This window comes from Perca fluviatilis, chromosome 6 (genome assembly GCF_010015445.1).
Source record: "Perca fluviatilis chromosome 6, GENO_Pfluv_1.0, whole genome shotgun sequence".
In the NCBI taxonomy this organism is placed as follows: Eukaryota; Metazoa; Chordata; class Actinopteri; order Perciformes; family Percidae; genus Perca; species Perca fluviatilis.
The window spans coordinates 21,225,432-21,245,699 of NC_053117.1; the positions used below are offsets into that span (position 1 = coordinate 21,225,432).

At 37.7% G+C, this 20,268-nt stretch overlaps 1 protein-coding gene across 1 annotated transcript; it reads right to left on the reverse strand.

Annotated features, from left to right (window-relative positions):
- Positions 1-563: 563 nt before the first annotated feature.
- LOC120560551 (melanopsin-A-like) lies at positions 564-11,045 on the reverse strand. The gene is made up of 9 exons (XM_039803177.1): positions 10,177-11,045; positions 8,082-8,215; positions 7,760-7,963; positions 7,261-7,432; positions 6,602-6,763; positions 4,358-4,465; positions 4,102-4,261; positions 3,108-3,248; positions 564-3,015 (listed from the first exon to the last, which is right to left on the reverse strand). The coding sequence occupies exons 1-9, from the start codon at positions 10,341-10,343 to the stop codon at positions 2,608-2,610; spliced, it is 1,656 nt and encodes a 551-aa protein (XP_039659111.1). The 5' UTR covers positions 10,344-11,045; the 3' UTR covers positions 564-2,607.
- Positions 11,046-20,268: the final 9,223 nt, after the last annotated feature.

The window sequence follows — 20,268 nt, forward strand, 5'->3', positions numbered from 1 at the left end:
TGGATGGAGAATGGCAAGTCTGGAGAGTTCAGGAAAGGCATGGCCTAGGGGAAGCCAATCAGAGGCAGAGGAGGGCAGATCATGCCTTCGCCATCCTAGGAAATGCAAATTTGCCAACTGAGGCAGACGTGACAGATCTTATAGAATATGATGAATTGCTGTATATTAAACTACCCAACAGTGTATACTAGTTAAATGAGCTCAATCTTAAACAAACTTAAAAAATGCAAACATACATAGTAATGCACTAGTAATATTAAACCCAAAACATCATATATAAGTAAAGCACTGTAAGGCACAATTTTTCTGCATCCAAACTGTTAAAATATCTGCTGTGAAAAAAAAGTATAGGACGACCTAACGAGCAAAAGGTGATTGCGTTCCTTAGCTTTAGACAGACAGATCCATTCAAACCTCTGCTGAGACCTGGGATATCATGAAGCATGATGAAAAACACCAATTACCTATGTACATGCTCATGTGATGTCAGAGTAGCAAGAGGCATTCAGTCACACGTGTTATAATTAAGTCAGTTAATTGTCAAAAAATTTAATAAAACTGAGTTTAAATTTAAGAATTTAATGGATGTGGTATATGAATGGTAAAGCCATCTAACATCACTTTCTCACAAAAATACAACACTTAGCATATTTTGTCATAGTTTGTTAACATATAGGGAAATGTGCATACAATGTTTGTATAGACAACTTTGCAGAATCTTTTATGTGCAGCAAAGCAGGTTTGTTGATTTCAAGTACATGATTTTGGTAAAATCAAACCCCAGTTTAAACGCTGTATTACAGTTCATACATGTGGCTCTCTTCATATGGCCACAAACGTAATGCAGAAAATTTATTTATAAACTCTTTTGTACCTGCAGAAAGTATGTCTGAGGCATTATCACAATAGTGCAAAGTGAAATACAAACAGTATACATGAAACATTAGCCAACAGCATATTGAGACAAAAAATCACATAAAATTATACGAACATCAGGGTGGCATAAAAAACACATCACATCATCCAGATTAGGCTCTGTAGAAGAAAAACAGGTTTTACAGTTGGTGCCTCTGTGGTGTAAAATGTTGATGGAAATGTCCCAAAGGGTGAATTCAGAGTGTTTGATCAGCCCATGAACTAACATGAAAAGTACTACTCCAACATTTCCTCACCATCGTTGCCCCATAATGGCTGTAGTTATAAAACCAACAGATGCATAAGTATCAAATGTTAAAACGCAGATGATACAGACATGACACCAAAGGTTAATCCTAATTGTCAACCAACAGCTACTTATGGTTTTACTTGCAAGAATTGCTGCTAAATTACTGGAATGATTACATTAATTAGAAGTAGGAATAATAAGCCCGTTAAGAGCAAAAGGAGTTGCGATTCATTAAATAGTGATTCTAGTATCTGTCAAAAAGAAAGGATATTTAAATTGTAATAAATTAACCATCCACATAAACACAGTCTTCAGCAAACATATTTAGCCATAATATGTCTACTGTATAGAAATCTACATTACTGGTGCTTTCCTCCTATAATGAGATTTTGAATCACACACTTATTCAAATTGCTACTCCTTTTATTGAACTGATCAGGAATAGCACTCCTAATTTTGTTGTATTCTCTACAATGACAATACATTCTTTCTATCACTGGTACCAACACTGTAGCATTCACAAGCAACCAAAATAGTACAATTATGTTTTTATATAAATAGGAATAGTTTAAGGGAACAGTGGAGCATTTGTTAAGCACATTGTCCATAATGACAGCAATACATTAAAAGTACCACAAGTTTATTGTTTAATGAGACACATTTGACTCTGCCTCAGTCTTCTGACCAGCATCACATTTATATTATACCACTGTCTCCCTGCCAATGAAAAGTTATAGAGATCCACACGGGCTGAAGGAACTACTGCCACAAGACAAGAATTGACTATATATGAATTGTATATATTATAAAAAAACATCCTCACAACCTAATTTCATTGCTTTGCTTTCCTTCCTTAGAGTTGTGATATTAGGACTCAATATGAACAGTCTTGATTTTTTGTTCATGTTTTCTCCTTTTCACATTAAGGTAGATATATTACCATTGTTCTTAACTAAATTGGTCTAATTTAAGATGCAAATGTCCTCTCTTCAGTCTCCAGCAGATAATCTATGAAGTGTGCCTAAATGAACTAGGAGTTATACAGTTCAAAAGGATGCACAATGTTAAGCTTGGGCCCCAAACTTATGAAAATATGTTGTTACACGTGTCATTTATGAGGGATCTAACAAAAATATGTAACTCATGCCCTCAGGGTGCACCTGTCCCTGCCAAGTCTGGCAAACACTGCACAATGCATACCAGAGCCAGGTCATATTGTTTCATTTTTCATACCAACTTTTCTTCTGCACTCCAGTTATCTAAGCAACAGAGTGGTATAACTTTACAGGATGCGTCAACAAACAGAAACAATTTTGATTAAATTTGTCTACAGCCAAAACAAGCCTGGGCCGGTAGAGAAGAATATGATTTGGTCTGTGGTTATAATAAATAATATCAGTAAAAAAGAGAACAAGGGTAATTATTGTCCAGCCAATAACTGGTCAAGAGATTAGCTCCACTGCCTCAAAGACTTCGGTTGAGAAGTTCAGGCTGACAAAAACATTGTTCTCCATTGCCTCAATACTGTCTTCTAAGCAGACACTGTCATGGTTGATGAGGCTGCTTTCAGATGTAGGACTGATGACGATTATGCGTGGGACAGCCTGAGGCGACCTGGGATCAGTGGACGGGATTTTTCCAAAATTAAGGGAATCAAGCGGGTCGCTCTCGTGATAATCCATGATGCTGTCTTTCGTCTCCTGTGCATCTGAAATCTCATTGGTCACTTGGATTGGACTCTGGCTGCGCCTCCTGGTAAGAACCAGTAAGGGGAGAGAGGCGATGGTGAGAGACCTGGAAACCAGTTCATGGTCACAGTTGCTCAATGATTTACTCATGGTAGATGGGTGCTGGAATGTAAAAAACAAAAACAAACAAGATTCCTCATTAACACAAAACACATTTAAGCTGAATTCACCCTTTTTATGTTGTGTTTTCTCACCCTCTCTGCTGCGTGTGTCTTGGAGGCCTTCCGCTCTAATTGTTCCTTATAGGACCTGCCTCTGGAAGACTGTCTGTAAGATGGTATTCTTCTGGAGAATGATTTCCTTCCCAAAGGCTCCATTTCTACATCCTTTAATACCTGCAGGACAGAACAGAACTGATTTGAGTTGAGCTCAACTGGACTAAACTAAAAAGGAAAACATTCAAGATTAACTCACCTCAGATGGCATGTAATTTAATTTCGACCAAACTTGAACATGAAGTTCCTCTGAGAGTAAAACTCAAAATGTGTCAAGAACCGAAAGCAACAGGATGATGAACGTTACATTTTTGCACATGCATAAGATGATGTTAGTCAAGCTCTGGGAGGTTCACTTTTACTAAGTAAGTCTTACTGTTGTGCTGGACATAGATCAAAGAAAATACTACTATTATTTTCAAAAAGGTTTTAATTGTAGCAAAAAGTAAAAATCAAGTAAATATTCTGTGCTGTATCTTAGATTTTATTTAGATTTTTTTTTTTTATTAAATACCGATTATGTCACAAACAGTAAAAGACCTGTAGGAAGCTACTCTCACAAAATGTCCACTCTTTTATTTATTTAAAATCTATTTCTTTATAACATATTTTGCTTATGCACTCGCTCTTTGCAATATATGAGGCTGCCTATCTCAACCACATTTCTGGAGGAATAATGTTTTGCACACATGGTACAAATTATAACTTGACCAATGGCAACATTTGAAATAAATAAATACATGAGAATGAATCTAAATGTTTTAATAAAAAAATGGGTATTTATTACTGTAATTTAACAAGATAGATAACATGTATGCATGTTTCTTTACAGATTGTTGTTACAGAAAGAGACAGTAAAAGTCCCCCAAAAAAATGTAGACTAAAAGAGACTTGAGACAACAGAATTTGAATTTGTTTAGATCAGTGATGACAATTCAAGCAATCTTAGAACAACAAAATAAAAAAAGATTACCATGTCAGGTGAAGCTGTAATAAAGTGAGTTCTTGATGCTGTGGATTGTCTGCTAATGACGGAGTCCCTGAAAGAGGACTCACTGACAGAGGAGATGCATTCCTTTCGAGGAGTGGGAGACAAAAACCACAGGCAGGGAAACTTCTCCGCCAGAGTTATCCTAACAAAGTGGGATATGACGAATTATAACTTCCAATACAAGCTCTAATACAGGATTTATAAAACAAAAATACAGCGACACAGATTTCTCATTTACCTGTATTTGTTGTGTATGATAGCATAGATGATAGGATTGTAGATGGCAGAGGCTTTTGCAATGATTGCAGGGACAACCTTGGTGTACGGCGACAGGATGTTGGCATGACTGAAAGAGACAGCAAACAGCAGTTTGAAAAAAACATAGACACAGACACACCACAACTCAAAGTTCACTTTGTCTTTCTATATTTTGTAACATAATAAAAGGTCATATTGGATCAGGGATTACAGTAGCTAAAATGTGCAAGCTGCCACAGAGGGGTGGCTCAGTCCATCGGATCCTCTGTGTATGTGTGTGTGTGTGTGTGTGTGTGTGTGTGTGTGTGTGTGTGTGTGTGTGCGTGCATGCATGTGGCTTTATATTGGTTCTTTATATTGGCATGTGAAAGACCTGGGAAAATGTGTTATTTTAAAGTTACATAAGTACACATCAGCCTTCTGTGAGTCCCAGGAGAGACATGGGTTTAGTGAATGTTGAGATAGGTTAGATAAGGACATACGAGGACATACAAGCAACTTTACCGTCTGTCATCCAGGGGTACTTAACCTCTTTCTGACACAACATTATATAATGACACATTCAGTGCAATTTTTGGGAGATTTTAATCCAAATTGCCAGCATGGCCATCCTTATTCTAAGTCAGAGCATTGCAGTCACCCAGAACTTTAGTATTACTGCCAAGTCTGTTAAATACGGGTTTCCTTAGTGTTTCCAGCTCAGCCTCATTTGATTCTTAATATGTAATGGATTATTTGATACATCCAGGTACATATTTTTTAAAGGAAAAGGCAGACAGAAATATAAAACATCTCTAGATGTTATAGTTTATTTTGTGACTTCTTGCATGAAGAAATCCCAGAATTTATAATGGAAAGATAGAAGAGAACATTATATTACCCTTTTTTTCAACCCTATTTCCCTATGTTTTTGAGTCTAAATGACTGATCTGACCAAAAATCTTTGATATTGGTCCAGTATTAAGCAGGATCGCTGCAGTCGGCAAAACAAGCTACAAGCCTAAGTTATTGGGCATTTGCGCACCTTCAATTTACATCCACAAAAGTGTCTGACAACATTATGGAAAGGATTTCTAAGGAGGTGGACTCTCTGTCAGAGAGTAAGATCATTTTTTTTTAAACATAAAAACCCACCAGTATCCATGTTAATAAACAGTAATTTTATCATCGTAAAATACACTTTATTCAAAGTCGACTATGAAAAGCCGTTTTGGTTTATCTTTCCAATTTTCCAACAATCTCAACTCTAGTTTTGGTTGAAATAAACCCATAGTTTACCGATTTACATGAGAACATATTTTGTCTCTACACACGCTAAAAGTATTGTTTATTTAAACAGAGTCTGGTGGGTTTAGCTATTGCAATCTCAAATTTAACTCTTTTTAAAAAGGTCTATCTCTGTAGGGATCCTTTCCATAGTGTCAGACACATAACAATCTGAGCCTGTCAGTGGCAAAAACTGCACTTTTAGTGGACAAAATTGACGACGCACATTTGCCTCATACATTCCAACATGAACATTGCAGCTGTGTTGGCTGCTGCTGGTCACACCATTCGCACCTTAATACTGGACCAATTTCAAAGATTGTTGTTCCCATCAGTCACTTACACACAAAAACATAGGAAGATAGGGTCCAGGTAAAAAAAAAAAAAAAAAAGAAAGACCCTTTAACATTATTTTTTGATTCTTATTTGCTTGCAGTAAAACATGAAAATCAGTCAGCTCTAACTCAATTATTTCAAACAGTTTGCTGCTTATTGTCAATTAATTTTTGCATTTTATCTATAATAGAAGAAACCAATGCCCAATGTTAATTTTCTTTGTTCATGTTTCAGTTTCTTTAAACATATAGTAATTCACACTTAAAGATTTAAGAAAAGTGAAAAAAAAAATTCAGTCAATATAAAGCTTAAGATGATGTCCCTTTAAACCTGCAAATAATGCATTATGTAGCACTGCAGAAACTGATTACTGTAAGCTACATCATGTTAGTTGTGAATAAAACACTGGTTACATTGTAGGCACCATTACTACAATAATAGGTCATATGTATTAAAAAAGAAGTGGTTGTAGAATTTTTAGAGAACACTAATTACAGCAAAGATGATATAACAGATTAAAAAGGAAAAACAAATTAATTATAATTTTTTTGTAATTATCTAAAAATGCGCAAGCACACTAAAACCATTGCATAAACATTATTATCTATGAAAGAACTCTTACCCGGCAAAAGAAATCATTGTGACACAGGCGTATGGTGACCAGGAGAGGACATAAACCACAATGACGACAAATGCGATCTTTGCCATCTTCCACTCACTCTTCATGGATTTATGCTGGATCAGGGTGGATTTCCTCACCTGAGTCCCCAGACGCTCTACCTCCCTGTAGGTGGAGCAGGACGGAGGGGGCAGTTAAAGAGAGAGCTAGACCCTGAAAGAAATATCAGGTAAATGTATGGGATACTGGCCAATTAAGCTAAAAAAAACTTAAAGTAATATTCACTTCTTTTGACAGTAGTTGACGATTGTAATTGTACACATGCCTTTCTCCATTAGAACATCTAGAAAATCTGCATTTGCTGAGATGTATAGCACAGTTTTATCAGACACAACCACCTACTGTACCAAAAAGAAATTACCAAACACATTTTTAAACAAACAGTAAGTAACACAATAGTTGGCAGTAGGTAAGCAATAAAAAAAGTAGATCCTTTTCAAAAAAGAAGAAAGCTAATTATACAAAATAGATTTCTGGATTATTTAACACTAGTATTTTTGAATTCAAACTCTCCAAACTCATATATATTTCCATGTATCTCCACCCACACAGGCACAAATTACTTAACACACACATACACTCTCTGATAAGAGTTACAGTACCTGCCCGTCTTCCGTATAGCCAGAAACATGAAGAGATAGCAGTAAAAGATGATTCCCAGTGGAATGAAGAAAACAAAACAGCACAGCATCATCGTGTAGCTCCTATTGGCCAATGTGTATGTCATATAATCCAATGTACAAGATGTCATCAGGCCATCTGGGATATAAGAACCTAAAAGTGTGAAAGAACATCAGTTTTTTTTTACTCACAGAAAGTAAAATATAAGGTAAAACATCAACGGTTTTGCTTTTGTTCATGTTTGGATGTAATGTCTGTGGAGCAGTAGATTACAGTAAGAAAACAGGAGAATTGTGTAACTGCAGGGGGATGTGAATAGAAATCAGTTACATTCATCCCTACATCAGATTTTCTGATGTCATTTTGTCACTTGTCATTTGCCTGTATCTGTCGTGTATACTGTACAGTATTAATGAGCTTCACTTCTGAAGCAGGTGAAGTAGGATGACAAGAAAAGACATCCAGGTAGAAGATACTCACTCCAACCAACAAGAGGAGCCAGACTCCAAGCGAAAGAGTAAAGCCAGACGATAAGGATTGCCAGGGTGGTTCTTCGTTTGGAGCCCCAGTGCATGGCCTGCAGAGGCTTGGTGATGACGAGGTAGCGGTCGATAGAGATGGCCAGTAGGTTTATCATGGAGGTGATGCCAAAAAAGGCGCCACAGAACGCATACAACTTACAGCCTGCAGAGAAGGAACACATACAGACATGACTCAACAACAAGAGTAGAATACTATTTCATCTAATGTGTTTTTGACATGATATAATCACTTAAGTATGATTGAAAGATATGAGCATTACCCATCTCTCCAAACACCCATTCCTTGTAGAGACAGTTGATGAAGAAGACGGGGGACTGTGTGAAAGCCAGCAGGAAGTCAGCGACCGCCAGGTTCATGATAAAGTAGTTAGGCAGGTTACGAAGCTTCTTGTTACTACACACACACACACACACACACACACACACACACACACACACACACACAGGAAGGGGAAGGGAAAGGGAAGGGAAGGGAAGGGAAGGGAAGGGAAGGGAAGGGAAGGGAAGGGAAGGGAAGGGAAGTTTAATTTCACTGTGAACAATGTACACGTGTTAGCCCTTCATTTGCTTTGATTAGTCAACATCTGAGCTTTTGTTTGGGTTGTTTTTTTCAGACAAAGTTTAGTTATTTGTGTTTACTTTTATGGCAGCACAGCAGGGAAATAAAAAACAGGATATTTATGCTACATTAAGAACAATATTTAGTGATAATATATTTAGTTTTAATTGATGAGGGGTAGATGAGGACTCTGTTTGCATATTATATACTTGTGTAATAATTGTTACTCTGCGCCACTGTGTGACTAGGTGTACAGCTAATAAATAATTACATAATGTAAAAAAGAGAAAAGAAGAAGAAAAAATAAGCATGTTCTGAGGCTTGTATCTTTTTGTTCAAGATGTCAAAGATTAAAGAAACTGCTCAGGCATCAGTTAGCTTCTCCCTTGGTCGTGTGTTGTGACAAATGTCTGTGTGAGTCATGCTTTTGTTAAGAATTATGTTTTAGGTTATACTTGTAGATCTTTGCTGAACTGGTCAACTCTGTGTGAACCTGCATTCATGGAAGCTTGATTGAGCATTATATTGACCTGCTGTCTGCCTCCACAGCCCTTTATTGATTAAATTCTTTTTCTCTGTCTATTGAATTAAAAGTAGCTGCTCTCTGATTGAAGACCAAACCATCTGGTTTCATATGTGAGGTGTGTGTGTATACGTGGTTTTCTGTGTGAATGATTTTCTTGGAACCCATAACATCATGCTCATTTCTGATTCAGTAAACACAAATGATCAGCACACCACAGTGGAGAACCCATCTAATCTATCTACAGTAATGGACAGATGGATTATAAAAGCTCCTGACAATCCCCAGAACGCACACACACACACACACACACACCCACACACACACACACACACACACACACACACACAAACACAGATGCACACACTTTCTATCTCTGACCCAGTTTTAGTTAACGTCAGTAGCACAGTTTTAGTAAATGGTAGTCAAAACTACACAACAAATAACACACATTCTCTCTTCATTCTTTCTTCTCTTTGACCTCTCAAGAAATTTTACAATTTAAGAGTCACTCATCTTGTAAAATGACACAAATTTGACTCTAAATGAACTGTGTTAATTTCGCTATTGATTTGAAATGCATTGTAAAATTGATTTATGATGTTTAAAAGAATCCAGTAAATGCAGACTTTTACACTGCATACAAATAATTACATTTGGGTAATAGCACATTTAAAAGCCTGAGTTTTCATCTTATATCACTTATGCTCAACTCACTTTGTACTTGCTATGCAGAAGCACATTTGCATCAAAAAGGCTGTGGAAGGTTCTTAATATTATTATTATTATTATATTATAATATTATAATATATAATATTTCATAATATTATTATATTATGAAACCTGGTAGTGCTAGTACTTCACATAATTTCTCAATGATACAGGACACATTTACTGCAGCGATGAACACCTCATTCTACTTCCATGCCATGCAACAGATGATATTTTGGCCAAGATTATTTTACTTGTGATTGCTTTTTGGAAACCCCTTTGATCCTCTGTAGACTAAAAACACATTGCAAAAGCTTAACCTCACTCTGCAGTGAATAAAAGACAGCAAAAACCTTCAATCAGAAATATACATGGATTTCTACACATCAAAGCCCACAAAAAGCTCTCTCTGTATGTGAGACAGTAAGATCTCTGAGGGATTATAACATCCCATCACGGGTCTGATTAAAAAAAGACCCACATTAAAAAGAGCAAGGACAAATACTGTCAGATGACTTTTGTATGCTCAGTCAAAATCCACTGATTACACACACAAACCCACCTATAGAAGGCGAACATAACCAGCACGTTGCCAGTGATGCCCAGCGTCCCGATGACAAAGACGAATAAGGCGATGATGTAGTGAGCATGGTCAGGCACATCCACCTTGCTGAAGAAGCTGCTCTGGGTGTGTCTGTTCTCCGGCTCCATGCTTTCAGTGGACCACATGGTTCAAACACCTCATCAGGGCTGCCAACATGGTAGGATGCAGTCGGTTTACCAGTTTGTATACTTTGCTTTGCTTGTGTCGGGTCTCCGTAGTAGTATCATTTGTACAAGAGATGCAAGATGTACAATATCTTCTTTAGATCGTGCTACACTGAGTTCTAGATTGATCAAGATTCACTTCACTGAGGAAAGCCCTTGTTATTCCCATCATAAACCACCCATTCAGTACTATGTACTAAACACGAAGGAGCAGGTGATCTCCACTTTGTGAAATGTCAAGTCCATATGATGTACCAAATTGCTAATGTTACATTATTTAGTTCCTCTTTTACTTCTTTTTCCAGTAGTGTTAGATGATAGAAGACGTCCACAGCCATTTAGTCATAAGTTACCTCCAAATGTACCAAATGTTGAAGGAACATCCATTCTGTTATTCTCCTCTGGTCTGCAGTTTTCTGTTTGATACTTGGGTTATTGAGTTGATAATATACATCCGGTATATTAAATCCCCCCATCGTTGCACATTGTCACTGTCTGTCCATTCAGTGTTAGCCTGAAGCTTCTTCACCCGTCACAACCAGCTGCGCACCAAGCTCTGAACCCGTGGCCTGTCTCTGATTATCTTGCCAACTCCTAACCTCTCATCTCTCTCTATGTGTCTCTCTCTCACTGTCCCATGTTGCTCTGTGTTGCTCTCTCAGCCCTCCCCTTGTCATACTCTCTCTCTCTCTCTCTCTCTCTCTCTCTCTCTCTCTCTCTCTCTCTCTCTCTCTCTCTCTCTCTCTCTCTCTCCAACCCTCAACCCTCCCTTCATATAATATGGCTCAGCCTTGAGCTCTAACTCACTAACTACCAGATCCTTACATAACAGACATATTGTTCACTAACACTACCAGTACTAACATTTTAGCAAGGCACCCAATGATGCATGTACATCCCCTTTCATGTGTATGGATTCCTGCCACTCTGCAACTCATTACAAAAGTCAATTATGTAAGCTGACCAGTCTTTGAAACCTCTTGCATTTTGCAGTCACCAACATGCACAGACTTTTTAAGGTCACTCATTGTTTCAAACTAATTGGTCATCCGACTCCCAATGTATACAGTTGATTCACCACAGCTCTGAAATGCAAGGCAAACACAGTGATCCACGATAAAAGATAAATAAATAAAACAATAGTATTCTGAAGTATTCTACTTCATCTGCTTGTCTTGTGTTTGCTCATTTCCATGTCACTTGTGTTGCTGAGGCTGGTTGCACCGTAAACAAAATAAAACCAAAAAGATCCAGAACACACACACAATTTTCAACATCTCATACTTTACCTTAAGCTATAGAAAAAGGTTATAGATGTGCAGAGAGGCCAGCTTTAATAAAGTTTTAAATAGCACAAAACAAAGTTAACCCCAGTGCCAAAACACTGTAGTGTTGAGTACTCAACAGATTCAAATGCTTTATAGAAATCTGCCAATATAATAGTATAATTCTGTAATATGATGACCATACAGTGTCCCAATTTAAAATATATGCACCAACATTGGAAAATAGTTAATCTGTGAGGACTATATAACATATAGCCATATAGCCTATAATTTCAACGCAAAACAATTAACATTGTCGGAACTGAGATCTCTGAAACCATCAACTTACTGTAAATAAGGTGAATTGACATTACCTAATGATGCACAATGTGAATCTGTGTGCATAAGAATAATTGTATAAATACTGTAGTGGTACTAATGTCATCAGGATCTATTTTGGAAGAGCAAATGGGGGCACAATGAAGCCATGTTCAAATAATAGTCTTATGACTGCCAACAGGACATCCGAAGTAAGTATGTCTCATCTGCTGGTCATTGCTTTTTATGATGCTGGACATGTTGTAAAGGAGATGAAGGGAGTAGAGGGAAGTGAAGAATACAGAGCTTAGATAGAGATGTCAACTAAGCCCCTACAGCAAGGGATAGCTTTAATCTGCACACTGTGCATGCATGTGGATCAGTGTAAGATCTGACTGGAATAAGAAGTTACATGATACTCTACATCTATGTGCGTGATTGTGCGTGCGTTGCGTGCGTGCGCGTGCGTGCGTGCGTGCGTGCATGCATGCATGTCTGCACAAATGTCTGTCCACATCCATGCATGTGTGCTTGTGTATTTGTGCACTATATCACACGGCATGCAGGGACAGATGTTTTCAGGGATTACTGTTGCAGGGTTCTGATGTTCTTGATGACCTAATCACAGTTGTTGTGTTCATGTTTATGTCAGCACAGCAGGGAAAAATGCATCTAGTGCTACATTAGGAGCAGGATTTTTGTTGTATTTTTTCCCCATTTGAGACCCTATCTGCAAACAAATGCTTTTGATAAACATAGACCAAATTCTGTATTCTCATAATGTGAAATAATAAAGCTGAAAATAGATTACATAAATAAGATCAAATATGATGTTGATCTTCCTTACACTGCCACTTGTCATGTTACTGTAATACAGACAAAGATGAAAGAGGCAAGTCATCTCTACTGCACAAGATGAAAATGTTACTTGAAAAGCATGTTTGTACACACCAGAATTTGTGTTGCTTTACATAAAATAATCAAAACATACAACTGTGTACATACTGGAAATAGGAGGCCTGTTTCCAGAAGACTTATCAGAACTGACTGTCAACAACTCAGAAACATCTTTTAGCACAATCACTCACATATCACCTACTGTATATTATCTGTTGTTGTTTGGGGTTCCCCATTTCCCGCGGCTTATATATGATCATTGTACCTTATGAAATTGTGTTTAATGATACACTGATGACGTGTGAAATAAACGTGTAAACTCTCAGACACTCTTTTTCTGCTTGACAGTACTGCAGTCTAACCTCTACTTGTAATAATTGTGTACTAAATTTACTTAATGGTTTTCAGAATGGAATGCATCCTACATTAAAAAAGAAATTGTTTCACCGCCAAAACTGCCCGCAAAAAAGCTTTGTTTTATTTTGCACAATCAACCTATGTGGTTGCTTTCTGGGTGAGTAAAGTCTGTTTTTTATTAACGGGAGTGAAAGTTTTCTGAAATGTTTTCCTTTACTCAAATATAGCTAAACAGGTTATAAGACTCTATATCTCTCATCTTCAGAGTGCCAGCTACCTGTAGCTTCCCCTCTGTTTCACTCCACACCATCTGGATGAATGATTGTCTTGATGGAAAAAAAAAACGTGAAATTCATAAAGCGTGAACTGGACAAAAGAGGTCAGCATTCCACATGTCAGTGAGTCAATTACTATTGAACCAGCTAGCGCTGGTGCTTAAGTCCTAGGTTTGAATCCCCTGTTCAAGCTGGCTTTTGGCTCACAGTGGAAAAGATACTAATTATTATTGAGTGGTGCTGGCCCTGTGACCAGGGCTGCATCCTCTGGCACATGAGTCTGTTGGAGATCAATACTTCACTACATAGAGGCAAATAAGTTATATACTGTACAGAGCATGTACAATGATTGTCAGGTGTGATTGGATGCATGTGCCAGATTTACTCAAGTAAGTGCAGTAGTTCATGGGAGAAGAGCATGATTTTATCTACCTCACAATTTTGATTTAATCCTTTTTAAAGATCGCATAAGCCCCAACAGCTGATCACATGGTACTTGGCCCATGCCCTAAATTATTACCTAATTCTAATTACTGCATAGCTGTTTTTAAGACATGCAGCAGAGAAAATAGACAAAATAAGCTTTGAGTAAAAGTAGACTTTACACCTGCTCCTCTGATTTCAGGCGCAGCTGTTAGGAGGTGCAGCAGCATGTGGAGCAGAGAAATCAGATTCAAACATTACATAATGGGTATGATATAGATCTCAAATGTAATGCATGCCTTAAGCCTCTTTAGTATCTGCCTGGGTTTTTATTCACCACCATACTGGGAATCTAAGTTATAGATCAAACAATGTAGTAAAAACAGGTCATAAGGTCCTAAGGTCATAATATAAGTGAAAAATGTGTTTTTCTGTGATTGGAGTGGGTCAACCCTTTAAATGGACTATTAGTTGTAATATATAAGGTCATAACCGGATCATCAGAGATAAATGCATAGGGAGCAAAGCATATAATATGTAAAGAAGGAAACTCAGCCTCTGTAAAAAAAAAAAAATTAAACGTGAGAAAAAGCGTGGCAGATAATTAGCGGACCAACTGAATGATATATCTAAAAATATACATTTACAAACTACTGCTCTTAACTGAAACCATTCAATGAGTCACTTGTCATTTGCAAAAATGAACAGTTGTACACTTTGCATTAAAAGCGAGCAGTGGAAGGTAATATGACTTTGGTCATTTATATTTAGCCCATGAGAGAGAGGGAGAAACAGAGTGAAAGAGATATTTACGCATAATATTCTAGCGTTGTAGAAAATTGATCTTCATGGTAAATTTCCTGACTAAGATTACTGTATCTTCTGCTTACTTTTGAGGGCAAAGAGTACAACTATTAATTTGTGCAAATGATTAGTAGCCTAATCCTTGAATGATTATGACAGTTTCAATTTTAGAGCAGTGGTCAGTTAATGTATATTTTTAGGCTACTTACACATTCAGTCAGTTTGCGATTGTCTGCCACGCTTTCTCTCGCTGTTTCATTACAGCGGCCGTGTTTCTTTTTTTCTTTTTGCTTTTTTTTACAAATAATGTGTTCACATTATCATACTTCCAGTATGAACAATGCGTAGTCTCCATTTTAGAATCAGTAAATCTGTGATCAACCTAGCGGTCTGTTAAGGAAAGCCATGAACGCGTATCTATCCAAATTACTTAAAGTTATGGTTCGGAGTAATTTCACCCTAAGGTCCTTTGCACCATGACCTCGAGCCAAACAAGCCCCCACAAGCTTTTTTCAGCTGGGTCTAACATTGGACAAGTTAGCATGATCAGCTGAATAGCTTAGTGCAGGTGCTAATGGATCCATGTTTGTATCTCGTAAATGACCCCACTAATAATGCCCGAAATGATACCAAACTTCTACACTAGTACAAATAGGTTATGCTCTCATAAAACGATGGATTGGAAAGTTTGTAAGTACACCAGAAGTTTACGTTAATAACACTTGCCTGTTGGCTTCTGCTCTCTGTTGCTGCTGCTGCTGCTGCTACCGGGCAGTAAGAGTGCTTAGGGACGTCTACAAATTACAACACCGAAAAGAGATGCAACAAAAATATTTATTAATTTAATGATTAAATAAGGTAATGTCTCCAAACTTACCTCATTTATAACTTGTCTCCCACTAGTTATACTACAGCATTTACTTAAAAAAAAAAAAGTTAAATTAATAAATATTTTTGTTGTATCTCTTTTTGGTGTTGTAATTTGTAGACGGCCCTAAGCACTCGTCTTACAGCAGCAACAACAACAGCAGAGAGCAGAAGCCAGCAGGCAAGTGTTATTTACATACACTTCTCATAGCAGATCTCCACAAACCAATGGGTGACGTCACACATGCTCTGTCCATTAATATTATACAGTCTATGTGAGGGACGTTAGAAAATGCTTTTAAAATCACATGATTAAGCAATTTAAAGCATTTTAATGAAATCAAAACCTTTTCGTATGCTATTAAACCATGATCAAAAAAAGAAGAAGTCGCTCAGTCACAGTATTACTAACGCATGGTTTTTTTTCAGGGATTATTCATGACATACCTACATTTGACAATATGTCATTGGACAACATTTTGACTTGGCAGTTTAGCTTTACAGGGGAAACACAAAGAGCAAAGTTTTTACAAAACACACTAACTTTTGAAGAAAACTATTTGATTTGTTTGACTCAGTCTGCTGAAACCTCATGTTAGGAAGTGGTTACTTCAGCTTGGTGGCAATGTTGTGCATTTGAGCAGGTTTGCATTCAGGCTGTGCTTGCAGTGAATTCATTCCACACACAAAATAAGACTGTTTTCAGTCACTGACAGTGCTAACAATGGCAACAAAGAACAGAAGTGATTTTTTTTCTACACTATGAGGAGAAGCTACTGTGATAAGGAGAAGAGGATGATTGGCCTATTTCAAGCGGCTCAACGTTGTCTTCACTACCAGCGAACACTGCCGGCAGCAGAAACAGGCAGGAGGCAATGCTAAGTGACCTGAGAAGATCTCGTGAAGCAATAAAAACATCTCCAGAGTCTCCGATTCAGAACTTTAAAAAAAAAGAATCCCTTTTTCTGAGTTCATGCACATGTGTAATATTTGTGCTTAAAGGATTAGTCTCTCATTTGTAGAGTATTTCTGAGTGTCCTTAAAACGTTCTAATCTTTTGTTTTTCGAAAAGGATTTGTTGAATAACAAAACAAGAATAAAGACATACAAAAGAATGGAATCTCTCTTCACTTACGATTAATATCACAGAACAGACTTTAGCGATGTATGTATTATTTATTTTACATATAAAAGAACAACTGGTGTGAACCGTCTGCACAACGCTGTGGAGACAGGTCAGGTAATGCAGCACTGGTGTGAATCAGGCACTAAGAGGAAGAAGCAGACTGTGCTTTTAAAGCCCGGGACACACAGGGCCGATTATCGGCCGTGGGACAGTCTGGCGAGGTCAGTGACTCGAATCTGTTCGGTGTGTCCCGTGCCGTCGTCCGTCTGGAGGGCTGTCGGCGTTCATTTTGGCCGACCTGACATGTTCAGTCGCCGGCAGGGCAGTCGGGACTCACCCGGAAATGGCGAGCGGAATGAGCGCGACTAGAGTCTCTCAAAATCTGACAAAAATCTTTTAAACTGACCTTTGTTGAGCTGAAATGAAGACAGATTCAGCAACTGCATGGCCTATTTCTCGCTTAAAATGTTTTCAGAAACATGTTTCGGTGAACTATTTTAGTACGGCCGCCATGACTTGAATTTCCGGAGAAAACAAACCCATGTGACGCGTTCGTCCAATCAGCTGCCGGTTTTCATTTCTTGGGCAACAATACAGAGTAGCGCCGCCTGCTGCTATGAAGACATATTACGTTTTTCATGTCGGTGTCGCCTTAGTGTGTCCCGAGGCAGTTTTTTGGACCTCAATGACGCGACTGATCATTTCCACTGGCTTTTCTGCCGAGGGTCGGCCGTCTGGTTGGTGTGCAACCACTTTAACAAGAACAGAGTCAGACACCATGAAATGTTTTCTCTGGCCTTCACCTGTTTAAATTTACCTTTGAGATTTTACTCTGAAATAATGGACTGTACTCTTTTATCATTTATTGAGGGATATAATAAGAAAAAAGATTTTTCTAAGAATCATTATGGCTCATATGTCAGTCTGTTGCTGCAGAGTCTGATATTGTATTCTGATGTTTTGTTCCTGAATCATTGAAGGGTCACGTGCTAACTTATTTATTTCCCATACACTTTCATTTTGCACTCCATATCTTTACAGGCAACATGAGGATGACGTAATATGACAGCAATACTTGAAAAAGTACTACACAGAAGGCAGACACAATCAGTGGAAACCATTAAAATAACACAAATCCCTATTTGGCAGGACTAAATATTCTCCTCTCATCCTCCATTAAATACAGTATGTTTTGTTAAGGTAGTGAATATGGGGAGTAGAGATCCAACAAAACATCACTTTCGTTTCAGGTGACTTTTTTTGTTATTTCCATCCATCTCCTCGAGGCACTCGGAGTCTTCCGAAAAACTGGGTACAGAGAAACAAGAGCCAGTAGAAGGTGCAAGTCCATTTCCATCCTAGTTTAATGTGTCTAAGAAATGCAAAATGTAAAGCTATGTTTTCAAACAGAATGCAATGAATGTGGAATCTGTCACATCTCAAATGTTAAGTCTTGCATTGCACACTTCACCAGTGTGCAATTGTCTTAATATGGTTTGAAAAGTCTGTTTTTAATCAGGCTGTTTGCAATGATGACGCAATGATTTATTGTAAGTTTGCTCCAAAAGCTTTTTCTCCTAAAAGACTCAGTGTGTGTATTGAAAGTATTGGTGTTTATCACTGAAAACCCTGGATGTAAGTGAAAATGTGTTTTTCTGTGATTGGAGTGGGTCAACCCTTTAAATGGACTATTAGTTGTAAGTAGAGCATGATGAGATTATGGTGCTCCTGGTGTGTTTAACATGATTTTCTATGGTATTCAAGTCGACTCGAAATTAATGTTCATAGTGGTAAAATGGGTTAGGGTTAGGGTACAGGTTAGGTAACTGTTCTGATAACAGTATTAATACAAAGGGAACTTACAGAATGATTAGATGAAACCAAATCATATCCCATTAGCTATCATACGGGATTGTTATCACAAGTGAATTGAATGTGGCAGGTTTAGAGCGAATCTTTCAGAGGTTACCTTTGACCTTAAACTGTGATTAAATGTGCATGACCTCAATATAACTAAATGGTTTCATCTAAATGAAACAGATGAATTCATCAGTCACCACTGCTCTCAGTGCATTTGAGTGTGAACAACATTTTTTGTCCTGGAGTGCTATGTATTTGTGTGTGTACACGAGTTCCAGCGTGTGTTTAGGTGACAGGACAGAACAACACCAGCACAACAGTCGATTCAAATCCAATATAAAATTCCACTGAGCGACTCGGTCCTTAAATCAGTCCCTCCAGAAAAACGTGATTATGCGATCGCATAATTCAATGCATAATCAGCCAAAGTCCGCATATTCATGCGGGGGCTGCATTTTTTCAAATATGCCGCACTTTCGCCACATAAATTGCCAATTTCCGCGCAAAATATGCGGTGCTTGCATGATTTTCGTTGCAAAAAAGTCACATATATCTTAGCAGAAAGTTGAAAAAGAGCTGCCATTTTCCCCTGTTGCCCTGGGAACGTTATGAAGTGACGTAATTACGCGACGTGAACATCATCGAAAAGCAGGTGTTGGAGGTTGAATTTGACGTGTACTTTGAGTCTCTTAAGCTGGTATCCAATAAGAAACCTATCTTAATATCTGATGTCTACTCAAATTTCTTTAAGTGCTCCTGCTGTCTATATTATTAACGATTTTTAAAAGTCTGTCTCTTTTATTTCCCTCTGTTTAGACTATTACTTTTATTTTTACTTTAATATTATATTATTTGTATATATTTTTGTATCTTATTTCTTTACTTATTGCAATGACTGAATATCTGTAAACTATTTTTGGAAATTAAGTTTGAAAAAGCAGGGTGTTGGGGGAATCAATTTTTCTTCTTTTTCATCAATCCACAATTTTTGCAAGTTCCCGCAATTTTTGAAAGTTCCTGCAATTTCATCGCATAAAATTGCATAAATATCCCGCATATTCCATCACATTTTTTAAGAAAACGTGCCGCATAATCAAGGATTTTTGACTGCAACAATCACAAAAAAACTCTGCGTTTTTCTGGAAGGACTGTTAAATGTGCCATCTGATCTCCAGCAATGGACAAATGAGGTGGTAAGAGGTACCAAGACGATGTAGGTTATTTCTTAGCAATTAGCAGCTGACATCACAAGGCAAACCCTAATCAGTGACATGCTTATATTCATATGATGGCGCTGTGTGCTGAATTTAAGCAAGACAATGTCCTTCTTTATGTCAAAATCCCAACTCTACAGTGATCAGGAGATAGACATTACAATATGGACTCTGAACTGAACTACGTCATGTTGTATAAATGGTTGTATTGCAGCAAGTGCATCAAACTGCCCTATTTTCAAAGCACAATAGAAAAATGTTGTAGCCACCTGGATGTCTCAAAACATCCAGAATGCTCTGAAATGTCATGTCAAATCACCTTGGTTGTGATCGAAAGGACCTCCAGAAAGGTCCATAATGACGGTGGTTAAAAATACAATTAAAGACAAGACAAAAGAAAGAAAATCAATGTGTTTTTGTTATGTGCAGACCATTCCTCTCCTGAACATTGTGTTCCTGTGGGTTTGTGTATCACCGTTT

Coding starts and splice junctions, on each gene's coding strand:
- LOC120560551 (XM_039803177.1), bottom strand. CDS start 10,343: ATGTGGTCCACTGAAAGCATGGAGCCGGAGAACAGACACACCCAGAGC. Junction 7,964..8,081: donor ATGGGTGTTTGGAGAGATGG/GTAATGCTCATA, acceptor CCTTCTCTGCAG/GCTGTAAGTTGTATGCGTTC. Junction 7,433..7,759: donor GGCTCCTCTTGTTGGTTGGA/GTGAGTATCTTC, acceptor TCACACTTTTAG/GTTCTTATATCCCAGATGGC.